At 42.4% G+C, this 13,279-nt stretch overlaps 1 protein-coding gene and 1 long non-coding RNA gene across 4 annotated transcripts in view; one reads left to right on the top strand and one right to left on the bottom strand.

The window, feature by feature from the left end:
• Positions 1-13,279, bottom strand: part of INTS9 (integrator complex subunit 9) — a 116,992-nt gene that overhangs the window by 50,396 nt on the left and 53,317 nt on the right. For all 3 annotated transcript variants that reach the window (XM_081496169.1, XM_081496189.1, XM_081496178.1), the window contains one exon: positions 11,283-11,369. In XM_081496169.1, coding sequence (XP_081352295.1) covers positions 11,283-11,369 — 87 coding nt within the window. The remainder of the gene's footprint in view (positions 1-11,282; positions 11,370-13,279) is intronic.
• LOC145509011 (uncharacterized) lies at positions 3,551-12,463 on the top strand. Its single transcript, XR_014055783.1, has 3 exons — positions 3,551-3,685; positions 6,131-6,256; positions 12,122-12,463. It is a non-coding gene; the product is annotated as an uncharacterized LOC145509011 (long non-coding RNA).

The raw sequence follows: 13,279 nt of genomic DNA, 5'->3' as shown, positions 1-13,279 counted from the left end.
CATTTTAGATATAGGGCCACAGATGCTTTAAACTCTGGAGGCCACATACAGTCTCTGTCAAGTTATTCAACTTAGCCATATACCACCACAATGATATGAGTGTGTCTGTGTGCCAATAAAACTTTATTTATAAAAACAGTAGCAGGCCAGATTCAGACACAAAACAGATACTTCACCATAGCTGACGACACTTTTCTAGACTGAAAGGACACACTAAGCTCAGTCCATGAATGTAAACTATCTTTAGGTAAGACACATCATCATAAACTTTAAGGACAAGGAGAAGACTCTAAAAGTCTCCACAGAGGCATAAATAGTATATATACGGGAGATCAAGCCTTAATAACATTGGACTTTTCAACAGCATTTCTGAGAGACAGAAGAAAATAGCACAATACTTAAAAAATTCTATGAGCAAACTACATCTAGTTTGCATTTCTATTGGAGTGTGAGGGTAGAATGTAGACATGGCAAAATGAAGGTGTAAACCAGAAAAAGAAAGGCCCAGAAAATAGAGCTTCTACCAGAAGAAAAGGGTGAAGAAATCTATAGGATCAAGGTGGAGAAAGTCCCAGACTGAATGCTGTGTAGCAGTCCCAAGAGCATCTGACACCAGACAGGGTAAGAATGAAGACTCAGGGAGGGAACTTCTAGAACAGGAAGATAAAACTGTCAGACTATTCATCAAGTCTGAACATACTGAGGAGAGACTCAGGCAAATGGGGGAAAGGTTACAGATCAATTAGTAATATAATATGTAAGGGTTTTCCAGGTGGCCCAGTGGTTAAGAATCCACCTGCCAATGCAAGAGATGCGGGTTTGAACCCTGGGTCGGGAAGATCCTCTGGAAAAGGATATGACAACCTACTCTGGAATTCTTGCCTGGGAAATCCCATGGACAGAGGAGCCTGGTAGGCTATAGACAAGGGGTCATAAATAGTTGGACATGACTGAGTGATTGAGCATATACGCACACAGAAAACTAAGCAAATAAACAAGATAATTACTAACTCAAGGGAAAACAGAAAGTTGTGCAAGAAAAAAAATCCTAACAATGTTATACGGCCAGTGAATTGCATTTCTATGGTCATAATAATGTAAACATGGAACAGAGATTCAGTAAAAAACAGCACACAGATCACGTAGGTCCAACTCTCTTCACCTTTGTTTCTGCAGCAACAAAATAACAATCCTTCTTGTTACCTTCTGCATAAACAGGTGAAGATTTTCTTATTTCATGTACCTGTCCTCTATAGAGTGAATTGATTTAGGTTTGACAATATTGAGTCAATAAATATTTACTTAGCCCTGATTATGGTCCTGGTACTCAAGTCCTGTAAGGAATTGAATAGGTATAACATAAAGGCCTCGGCTCACAGGAACTTAGCCTGAAAAAATTTTTACAACAGTACAAGGCAAAAAAGGAGACATGGAAAACTATCATAAGTCATCCTTGCCTACATACTTGTCTTCCCTCCAAGAAGGGGCTAAATGATACACTGAAAATGCAAATCTCTATACACACACAAACACACACACACACACTCTCTCTCTCTCTCTCTTTCCTCCTCCAATTTAATGGTTCACCATTACATTCAGGATAAAATTCAAGGCTCTCAGCATGACTTATAAGGCTTTTCTTTATCATGGTCCTGCCTCAGCCGACATTCTACACACTGAACTATATAAGGAGCTCTCTAAGTGCCAGGCTCCCTCCAAGCCATAACATTCCACTGTCCACCTCTTCATATTTTGTGTGGACAATGTGCGTGCATGCTCAGTTGTGTCTGACTCTCTGTGACCCCATGGACTGTAGCCCACCAGGCTCCTCTGCTCATGGGATTTCCCAGGCAAGAATACTAGAGCAGATTGCCATGCCCTCCTCCAGAGGGTCTTCCCGATCCAGGGATTGAACTCGCGTCTCTTGCATTTCCTGCACTACAGGTGGATTCTTTACCACTGAGCCATTGGGTATGCCTTACTCCTGCTTTAAAATCTAGGCGACCTGTCACCTTTTCTCAGGTCTTGTGACACCTGTCTCGGCCAGGTGCATATCCCGAAGATGGCTGATGGAGTCCCAGAGCCCAGGAAGTGGCACAGAAGCCCTCTTTGGAGTAGGTGCATGGCAAGGGGCCGCCACGGACACTTCTGTCTCCTTCTGCAACCCTGCTACTATCTTCCACCCACTGAGGAAGGAGAGGCTTCTCTCAGAGGCACACCAGGGGAAGAGCAGACAATTTAGACTTGTCTGGATGTAAATCTCAGCACTGCCTCTTCACCTGTGAGCCTCAGTCTCCTCATTTGTGAAAAAGAGAGTATCACCTCCCTTTTAGAGTTGTCCTGTGAGGAGTGAAGAACAGAATGCACAGAAGTGTCTGCCATAGAACAGAGGCTGGGTGAGGACTCTCTCCAACCTTCCCCAACATACACAGCCATCGTTGCCCCAGAACAAGCATTTTCTAACAATACTGTAGTGGACTTTAACCCAGGGTAACTTCTTTAGATGAACTGCCATGACGCTGAACTTAAGTGGCCCAGGCACTGCTCTAGAGAGTCTCAAGGAAGAACCCAAGTTATTCCCCTGCTTTGAGTGTGTACGTGTACTCAGTCGTGTCCAACTCTTTGCGACCCCGTGGACTACAGCTCGCCAGACTCCTCTGTCCACAGAATATTCTGGGGAAGAATACTGGAGTGGGTTGCCATTTTTTCCTTTAGGGGATCTTCCCTGATCCAGGGATCGAACCTATGTCTCCTGCATTGGCAGGTGAGTTTTTTTTTCTCTTTTTCTCCCCACTGAGCCACCTGAGAAGCCCTGGTTTAGTTCCTCCTTTAAACTCCTGGAGATCAGGAGGCCCTATGGCTTGGGCTTCCCAGAACTGCCCTTAAGAATAAAGACTTCTTCTTTTGGGCTGGGTATGAGCAGGAGTTTCTTAACTTGCCACCAGAGCTGGAAGGTTATTATGTGAGTGGCTAGAGTGATAAATAATGATGCCCAACCACATCTTTCATCTCAGTCGGATCTGTTTTAATTGCTCTCAGCTCTGCCAAGGCCCTACCACAGAGACACCTCTGCTCGAGACTGTGCTAACAAGTCACACACCAGCTAGATCAGATGCACATTCTTTAACTGACTTTAGGTACACTGGTTTATTTCTGGGCTGTCTATTTGGTTCCATTGATCCATGTGTCTGTATTATCTGAAGCTCACTGGTAAGTCTGGGGAGAGGTGAGCCCTAAGAAAGCATGCGAGGTGGTGAAAGCATCTGGGAGAAACTGATCAGTGAGCCAGAAGAGGAAGGTCAGGCAGGTCCCCACGACTCTGGTCTCTAGTCTGACTTGCTCAGCTTAGGATGGGTGACAGGCAGCTTCTGACACGGCTTCCTAGGCTCCCCACCTCCCATACTTGCCCCCTTGTGTGAGCTCCTCCCACCAGATGTAGGCTGGACCTACCAGCCAGCTTCTAGTGAAGAGAATATGACAAAGGTGACAAGTGGTCACTTGCAAGATTAGGTCACAAAGGACTGTGACTTCCTTCTTGTCCACAATCTCTCCTTTGGCCTCCTGTTCGCTCTGATGTAGCCAGCTGCCACGTTGTGAGATGCTCTGAGGAGAGGCCCATGTAGCAAGGACCTGAGGGAGGCTTCAGTCCAACATCCCTGAGGAACTGAATCCTTCCAACCTCAACGTGAGTGAGCCAAGAGGGGGATCCTCCTGGTGAAGCCTGAGAAAAGTGTGGCCTGGTGGGAGACCCAGTTACTAATAAATTAGGAAGTGTCTTGGGCCGTGCTCTGGTACAGAGGCACTGTTTTCAATTAAGTTTGGGCTTTTCTCAGGTCTGGTCAATGACATTTTTACAAACTCTAACTGTACAGAACATCTGCAGCATGGTCATCATATCCAATTTAAATTTGATTTCTGCTTTAGTTACAACACTGAATAATTCACCTAACTTCTTTTCTTCCCTTCATAAATCTACATGGAAGGTAAAATGCTTCCTTCAAAAACTGTTGAAGACCACAGCAAATGAGTAATCACACACACATGTGTATATGTATACTGTATTATGAACATTATATATCTATGATTATTCAGTGCCTATGAATTCCTCCCCCTTACTCTTATGCTTAAATTCTTTGGTTATCTTATTCTGGTACCTTATATATAGACTACACTACTTTCAGATCTAAAACTAATTATTTGTCATTTCTTTATTGGAAACATCTAGAGGTTTCCTTTATCACATAGGTTTGGTGACTATGTTTTCACAAACAATTTTGATAAATTTTCTATCCGCTAGACAAAAGAGTTCAACCAGGAAATCAGTCAAATGTATTGTTGGCTTTTCCAAAAGAACAGTCTTTGAATGCTCTTTTGTACATGGTTAGCTTGCAATGCTTCTCTCCCCTTCTTGGTGTGCACTGGCTAATTGTAACCAAACCAGTACCCTCTCCATCATGCCATGTTGCCATGTTTTTGCCCAAAATATTCTCTTATCTTAGAATGACCTCTTCCCTCATTCAAACCCTGCTTAATCTGCTAAGCCCGGCCTGAGTCTCGCCACTTAGTACGTAATCTTTGCTCAACAAGCTCCTTGGGTACAGGTACGATGCCTTAAACTTCTAGGGGCATTTCCCTACAAACTTATCATAATGCCAGGCACTTGAGAGTTAATCAACAAGCAAGACTGAAGTCCTCTGAGCTTCCTATTTCTACCCTCAAATTCCCTTCGCTAACACCATTTTTACTCTTTCAAGATACATGGTCCCTTTCTCCTTCTATCTCCTAACATCTCGCCTAATTCAGCTTTCCCTAAAACTTATGCTTGATGCCATAATTACAGAGAGGCCTTTACAGAACCATTTAAAGCCATTAGGATTATTGGCTGATTAAGGATAAGTCGGATAAGGAAACCCAGTGGGAACTAGTTCTGTTTTTGCTGGCTTTCTAATTTATCAAAGTCAAGTTCTCAGAGTCTAAATGTTTAATAAGTACTTTCTAAAAGATTTCATTGTTTTGTTTTGTTCTTATCACACTTGAGTGCTTAATAAACATTTTTTCCCAGGGCTTGACATCACGCCAGAGCTCTGCTGTCTGTTCTTCCATCCTACCAGCACAAGATCATGTGTTTTCGTAAAAGAGCAAGACTTTTAGGTCCACAGGGACCACTTAAAAGCTTATAAATAAAACACTGGTTGGGCTTTTTCTAAGTGTTTGATGAATGAATGGCTGAATGAATATAATTAATGAAAATAAATATAAGAGCAGAATACAAAGAAGAAAAGAAGCAGAAAAAAATTTCTTTCCTCTCATTATAGTGAAGTGTGCTTAATACACACGAGGTGGCGGGAGGATGGAGATGTGTTAGCGGACTGATGATCTTTATTATTTTTGTTGTTTAGTTGCTCAGTCGTGTCCAACTCTTTGTGATCCCATGCACTGTAGCCCGCCAGGTTTCTCAGTTCATGGGATTTCCCAGGCAAGAATACTGGAGATTAGCCATTTCCTTCTCCTGGGGATCTTCCTGATCCAGGGATCAAACCTGAGTCTCCTGCACTGGCAGGCGGATTCTTTATTACTGAGTCTCCACGGAAGCCTGATGATCTTTATGGAATTTACCAAAACTAAAACCTGAAAATCAAGCATTTCTTAATACTAAACTGAAATCAGATTATAAACCTTGATTTTTGTTTTAGATCAATTTCTCTCTTAAAAGCACAAAGGCAATGGTTTAGGCTACCAAAGCATGACATAAATAATTCTTGAGAGGGCCTAAACCATCTCTGCTTTCATTTTCTGCTTATCAAACCCCTCTTATCTATAATTTGATCTCTTTAACTGGACTTGCTGCCCAAAACAGAGCCCAAGGCAGATGAACACTCCTGGTTCTCAGGATAAAGTAATTTAAATAGAGTTTTTGTCTGTCAGTCAGTATCCTGGGAGTTTAGTTAGGCCAAACCTACGCCTCAGAGGCTAACTGACTCTAAGTGCAACGAAATGACTAAGTTTCTGGAACTGCAAAGTTGTGATGACGCCATCAAAGTACCACCACTCTCTGAGAACCTGCTTAAGGACATCTTTAAAAGCTCTAACATAAGTGAACTGTGTTCAATTCAATTCTCCTATATTACAGAAAAGAAGACTGAGTCCCGGAATCTTAATGATACTGCTAATGATCATCAACAGGGGGATTAGAAAAATAACTTCCCTTCTGCTACACTAAATACTTTGCTCTCACTAGGAAAGGTAGTGCTGAAAGGTAAGTAAGGCTGAGGAAGGCAGATGTGTGACGGTTATTGAAACGGGGGTGATGTGAGCTTCGTATATCATTAAAGGGACAAAGGATGCTGGTGTTCGCTGAGCACCTACTACGTGCCTGGCACTGTTTTAAGGACTTTATTTGTATTACTCATTTAGTCCTCATAACAACCTTGTCAAGTTGCTAATACTATTCCTGTTACATAAACAAGGAAACCGAGCCTAGAGGAGATAAACTTCTGGAGCTAAAAAGCAGATCTGAAATTCAAACATCAGTCTATTTGACCTCTAAGCCCACAGCTTTAATTTTCTTCCTACTACATAGTGAGACCTGATAAATTCATCTATAAATACCCAAGGAGTGTCAGAACAGAGGAACTTCAAATACAGTATGCTTTTTTAAAAAAAAAAACAACAACTATGTCTTCTATAAGGTATAAACCCACAATTTAAGCTCTGAGTGCTGAAAATCACCATAACATTTCAGCCAGGGATATATTGATGCATAATTCCTTAACACTTGTCAGAGGATTGTTGACAATATCTTGTAATGATTTAGTCTCTTAACTATAATTTTAGATTTCGAGTTTTATACAAAAAATGTTACACTTACATAAAAAATATTAGAGGATGGGTTAGTTTCTTCAGTGCAATATTGTGCTTTTAAATTTTTCCATTAAAAAACCTAAATTTTGAAGTGTATATGGGAATGTCAGAGGCTCAAAAATTTTATGGTAGGGGATTCTACTTTCCCTACCCTTCAAAAATCTCTGTCAAGAAGTGTAAGCTGCAATGTCAAAATGAAGAAGAAGGATAGCTAACTTCTAAACAAATCTCAGGGAGCAGTGTCAACTGAGTTGGGGAGTCTGACAGCTGCCAAAAAGCAAGTGTAATGGTTTTTTGGGGGGGATGAGGGATTGGTAAACACACTAATACTAAATCAAATGCCAATTCAAACTAACTTCTTGTGATTTAAGGGAATTTGTCAGAAACCAGTAAGTCTGAAAGATTTTCATGTATTGTTTTTTTGGCTGATGGTCTTATGAGTAACTTAAGCTACTAAGATGCATTAATTTTAGACACTTAACCATGAGACTGCTTGTATAACGTTTAGGTCAAAAATTAGGGGCTTGAATCCAACTCACGGAGGTGTTCTGCTTGAGGTGTTCATCCAGAATTTTATTTTAATGTGAGAGTCAACTTTTTAAAAGGTAGGGAAAAAAAACGTCACATGTGAAACATCCAGATCCTGAGCTTCTCATAAAAAAAAAAAAAAGAACAGGTTTTGGCAGTGATGGGCTCGCTTTCCCATATGGCCAAAAATGTGCTGAAGTTGTGTGCCATCTGCCCCTTTAGAGAGGTGTAGTCACCGGGCCATGGTTCCTGGCAGCCAACCCCACTCCCGTACTTACCTACCCCTTCCTCATCCCTAGAGGTATCTGAGTTTGTGACCCCTATTTTATAGGAATGGAACAAGGGGAATGCAGGAATTAAAAAATAAATGAGATATAAAGAAAAGATACAGCTGTATCTTAGTACATTTGGTCACTGTACTAAGTGACAGCAAGCAAACAGTGCTTCGCAATAGAGTCTGTCACAGTGTCTTGGGACATATGATATCATCTGGCTTATGACACGGGGAACTTTTCAAGGGGTGTAAATTCTTCAGCATAAATGTTCACATGAAACACTTTTAGTATTCTGGCCCAAGATGAAATTCTGGGTGACTATTTTGTCTGATGTCAATTACAAAATAGCTCCTCACATTTTTCTACCAGTTCTAATATTTATGCTGAATTTCTTCAAGAGAAAAAAACGAGGACATGGCTTGCTTAATTTGTCTGTCACCTCGGTGTAATCTTTCCAATAATCAGACTCTTCTCTTTCCCTATCAGTAACTATGGCTCATATCACGCTCAAAAACCAAAACAAAATGCTTGACAGGGATCAGAAATATGCTCAGGATACATAAAGTAATGAAATACAGTCTCCAATTGGTCCAAGTTATTCTTTCTTCTCTACCAAGCTACCTCTCAACAGTTTCTGGTTTTTGCCCACCAGGTGGCGAGATAACAGATTCAAGGTTTTATTTCACTAGCACCTTTTTAAAAAGACAGAGATATCCTAAAGCACCTCAGGAAATTACTTTCAGGCCCCCTCCCTAGCCCTCTGCTCCTTCAAGTTCAATTTACCTTTTCCCCTAAAATACGATGGCACTTTTTTTGGTGAGCCAGTTATTTTGTATTTTACAAAGCGTGGGAAGCAAAGACCACTGCCAAGTATTCTGTCCAAGGTCACGGACAAAAAGGCAAAATAAGGACTTGGACGTCTCAAGGCTTGGCCCAGGGTTTGGGAATCAGGAAACAGTGACCTTTGAACATCATCACTGGTGTGCCAAAATTCTTCGTGGCAGAATATTTAAGGGTATAAATTTAAAAGGAGGAAGTGAGGGGAGCCAAGGGGTATATCTTCCACAGCAAGTGAAAACAAACTCCTCAGGTTTCTAAGGAGAGGGGTGAAGAGAGGAACTGGGACAAGTGTGGGCCAGTGGGCAGACAGGAGAGGGAAAAAAAGGGGAGGAGGTATGTGATGGGCAGGAGGAAGGAAGCTGAGAATAAGAACGCACTCAGGACGGGAGGGGACCTGTACTAAGCTGGCAGATCAAGGAAAGCAGCCATGTGCACTGAGAAGACTCAGAAACGCATGCGTCTATCAAGCGTTTCCTAATGACAAGTCAGACATACCATGTCCCCAGTCAAGGAAACAGAGACACAAAGAAGACCCGTAAAACACATTAGATGTGCACTGTTGGGTCCTCCTTGCATCACATGAGGGGCTCACTCACTCTGCAGGAGAGGCCTGTAACGGCTGAGGGGCTGCCCAGCACAGTGGTTAGTGGCTCAGTGTTGGGATCCTGACAAGCCCAGCTGCCTGGGTTTGAATCCAAATCCTACCATCCACTAGTTGATTGACCCGAACAAGTTATTTAACCTCGCTGTGCCTGTTTTCTCTTCTGCAAAAAGATCATGTTAAGAACTAAATGAATTGAAGAAAACACTGAGAAGAGGGTCAGGCACATAACAAGTGCTACGTGAGTTAAACAAGATAAGTAACATATATGACAAAGAAAGCATAGAGGAGATTCATATTCTCAAACTCTGAGACAGTCACAGTATAAAAACAAAGCAGGGACTTCCCTGGTGGTCCAGTGGCTAAGACCCTCCTTCCTATGCAGGGGGTGCGAGTTTGATCCCTAGTTGGGAAGCTAAGATCCCACGTGCTGCATGGGGCAAAAACCAAAATGTAAAACAGAAGCAACATTCTAACAAATTCAATAAAGACTTTAAATATGGTCCACATTTAAAAAAAAATAAAATATAAGCAAAAAACCAAACAAAGCATATTCTCCTATTTACATGTTCATAGTGTGTATTAGTTGACCACTTGTGTCTGACTCTTGCGACCCCCATGGACTGTAGCCTGCCAGGCTCCTCTGTCCATGGGATTTCCCAGGCAAGAATACTAGAGTGGGTTGTCATTTCCTCCTCCAGGGGATCTTCCTGACCCAGGGATCGAACCTAGGTCTTCTGCGTGGCAGGCAGACTGTTTATGGTCTGAGCTACCAGGGAAGCCTATTCATATTCATGTATCCTTGTAGAAAGAATGTCACAAAACCCAAGACATTCTAGAGTTTAGGTAATCGATGGCTCACAAATCATGGACCTAGAGGGAAAGAACTCAGGGACGAGGTAGCTGGAAGAGTGGAATGGGTAGGAGTATAAGGAACACACCTAAGAAATTACAGACGAGTTCTGACATTGGACGCCAGGCCTGGAGGGCTGGGGCTGGGGTGCTGGGGGCTAAGGGCAGCAACTGGCAGGGGTGACCAGCTGCAATGTGTTAAGACTGACTGGTGTCCTCTACTGTCCATCAAACACGGCATGGGAGAAGAACCAAGCTGCCTCTCTGCCTTCTCGACTGCATTTCCACTCCCTTCACCTCTTCATTCTCCTGCTACAGCCTTCTTAGTTCAGGCTTCTGTTCTCTTGCCTGGGTTTCTGCCACTGGGCTTCCTGCTCCTGTCTCTGTATTCCATCCACCCTCCATGCTGCTTCTGGGGCTGCTTCCTCTCAGTAGATATGTGATCATGTCTCTGTCTCATCAACCTCCCCCGATGACTTCCCACACCCGATTACAGAAAAATCAGTCTTCACACGGTAGACTCTTCATTATCTTGCTTCAGTGTCCCTGTCTAGGGACATTTCACCTTTCCCCTCTGTACTCAACCAATTCTAATCCACCCTGGACTTCTCATTGTTCCCTGAATATACTATATCAGGACCCCAACCTCTAGGAGCTAATGCCTAATGATGTGAGGTGGAGTTGATGTAATAATAACGGAAGTAAAGTGGACAATAAATGTAATGCACTTGGACCATCCCCAAACGATCCCCCGCCACAGTCCATGGAAAACCTCTCTTCTACAAAATGGGCCCCTGGCGCCAAAAAGGTTGGGGACTGCTGTATCCTACGATGCTTTGCCTGGACCGCACTTTATGACCTTTTCTATCAGGAGAAGTCCTTTTCTTTCTCTGAGACGTACCTTAATTGTCATCTCCTAAGGAATGTCCTCCTCAGTTCCCTAAGCAAAGAAACATCTTCATTTTCTGAGTGCCTATAGCCTTGTGACCAAGCATCTGTTACAATACATGCCACCCAAGACTGTAATGTATACATGTTTCATTGTCTGACTTCCCATTACCCCTAAGCACCTCAAAGAGACAGCCAATTGTTTACTAAGTTTAAAAAACACCCAAACCTAGCATACTACCTTGCATATGGCGTGGTTGCCTCTCAAAATATGTTGGTTGAATCAAACATAATTCTTCCATGAAATAGGGAAAAAGAGAATCTTAGTTCTAACAGTATAAACTAAGCAGAAAACAAGAAAACACTTGAGACTGCTTTGCTAAGTCCTTCCCCTGCCCCCCACAACTGTCAAGGGGAGTAGACCACCCACTGCTCACCGCTGAATATCCTTGTTCTTCCACAAGGAGGCAGACTGAGCCTTGGGCACTCGTTCAATGAAGTTCACCAACTCTTCCATGAGAAGCCTGAGTTGAAACAAAGAAAGAGATAAACACTCAAAAAGAGAGTCAGAAAAACATGGCACCTAACACAGTCAAGAGAAATGGGCTTGTTTGCCTGCCCCTCCCCAATCATCGGAGAAGGCAATGGCACCCCACTCCAGTATTCTTGCCTGGGAAATCCCATGGACAGAGGAGCCTGGTAGGCTACAGTCTATGGGGTTGCTAAGAGTCGGACACGAATGAGCGACTTCACTTTCACTTTTCACTTTCACGCAGTGGAGAAGGAAATGGCAACCCACTCCAGTATTCTTGCCTGGAGAATCCCAGGGACGGGAGCCTGGTGGGCTGCCATCTATGGCGTCGCACAGAGTCGGACACGACTGATGTGACTTAGCAGCAGCAGCCCCAATTATCTTTCTTCCTGTTTCATATAAATGTGGGCACTATTTTATATAAAGCTGAACAAAAACTTAGACTCTGTCTTGAATTTCCATGTTAAAAATTTAGAATGTAAATGATTTAATTCACCTTTAAAATAAGCCTGGAGTGTTGCTTATCTCAAAAGGCTGAAATATTTAAACTTATGGTTTTACTCTCACTCTTAAGATCTCTGCCTTTATTTAAGTAATCAAAAATACAGCAGGAGAAAAAGCTAAATGAGCATGAAGTATCTGATTTTGGTAGTAGCAGAGGTGAGGGCAGGATTGTTTCTTAATGACAACATTAAATGGACATTTTTAAACTGATGAAACAAATTTTCTTCATATATGTTTTAGGAAGTAACAAAATTCCACATGCAAGAACATTCTAAGAACTAATCCTAAAGCTCTAACTCAAGGACCTGCCAAAGGACAGGCTCTGCGACTGCAAGCTGGATTTCCACAGACTCCCACCTGAGGGAACCTGAGAGATGCCTCACTCAACTGGATCAAAGATCTCATGCTCTGAGGAAGCCATGGAACAGAGCACTGAGAGGACCCTGGATAGCTTCAGGATGACCAGAAAGCTAGAAACAGACTTTTAACATCTTGACTCCCCCACATAATCCAGTACAGATGTTCCATATCGACTTAAATCCTCTCCCAATAAACATACAGGCATGGAAAGCCACAAATTTATTAGCATTTGAATGCTGGAAACTTCATTTTGTCTCATTTACTTATTCCTAATACCATCACTGTCTTTCATCTCAAGGGAGCAGCACCTGTTCTGGCATTTGAAGATCCGGGATTCAGGCTCATGACTGTTGTGGCTGTAGCTTTCAGGAGAACATTCTGGTATGTCCATCCTCAGGATTTAGCTTTCTCAGACAATCTAATGCTTTCAGTTTCTCCTCTCCCTGAAACTGATCCATCACCTTTACTTTTCTGTTATGTCTTTCCCTCATATCTTTTATGGTTTTTCTGTACACACTGAGGGTAATAAATTTGACACAAAAACCATGGACAGATTTTGCTTCACTTCTGGTAATTCCATCTTGCTGGACTTCAGCCAGACTCTAGAACCTAGAATTAAGAGTCTATATTGCACTTAGATCCTGTATTTTGGGTCTTGATAGCTTTACCTCATATCATACCGGTTTGTTTGCTTCAACACAATTCTTTCTGTTCTGGGGTAATTTTCTTCACATAATTTTTTTTTCTCACTAAATGATGCTATGTTACTTGAAACAACCTTCTGTCCCACCGAGACTTGGGAGGGGCTGAACTCTGGCTCACAGCATTCTCAGAGTCAAAGAAAGACTGTGAGGTTTTCATTTCATTGGGTCTTGAGTTTCACTCCGTCAACAGTACAGACAACTTCATCTAAATATTCATCCTGTTTTCTAACAGCCATCTCTCTCTCTTTTCTCCTTTTATTGGCATGTGGGATCTTAGTTACCTGATCAGGGATTGAACTTGTACCCTCTGCAGTGTAAGTGTGGAGTCTTAGCC

Source organism: Giraffa tippelskirchi, chromosome 1, assembly GCF_054371585.1.
Source record: "Giraffa tippelskirchi isolate mGirTip1 chromosome 1, T2T-mGirTip1v1.2.pri, whole genome shotgun sequence".
NCBI lineage: Eukaryota > Metazoa > Chordata > Mammalia > Artiodactyla > Giraffidae > Giraffa > Giraffa tippelskirchi.
This window is presented reverse-complemented; position numbering and strand designations above follow the sequence as displayed.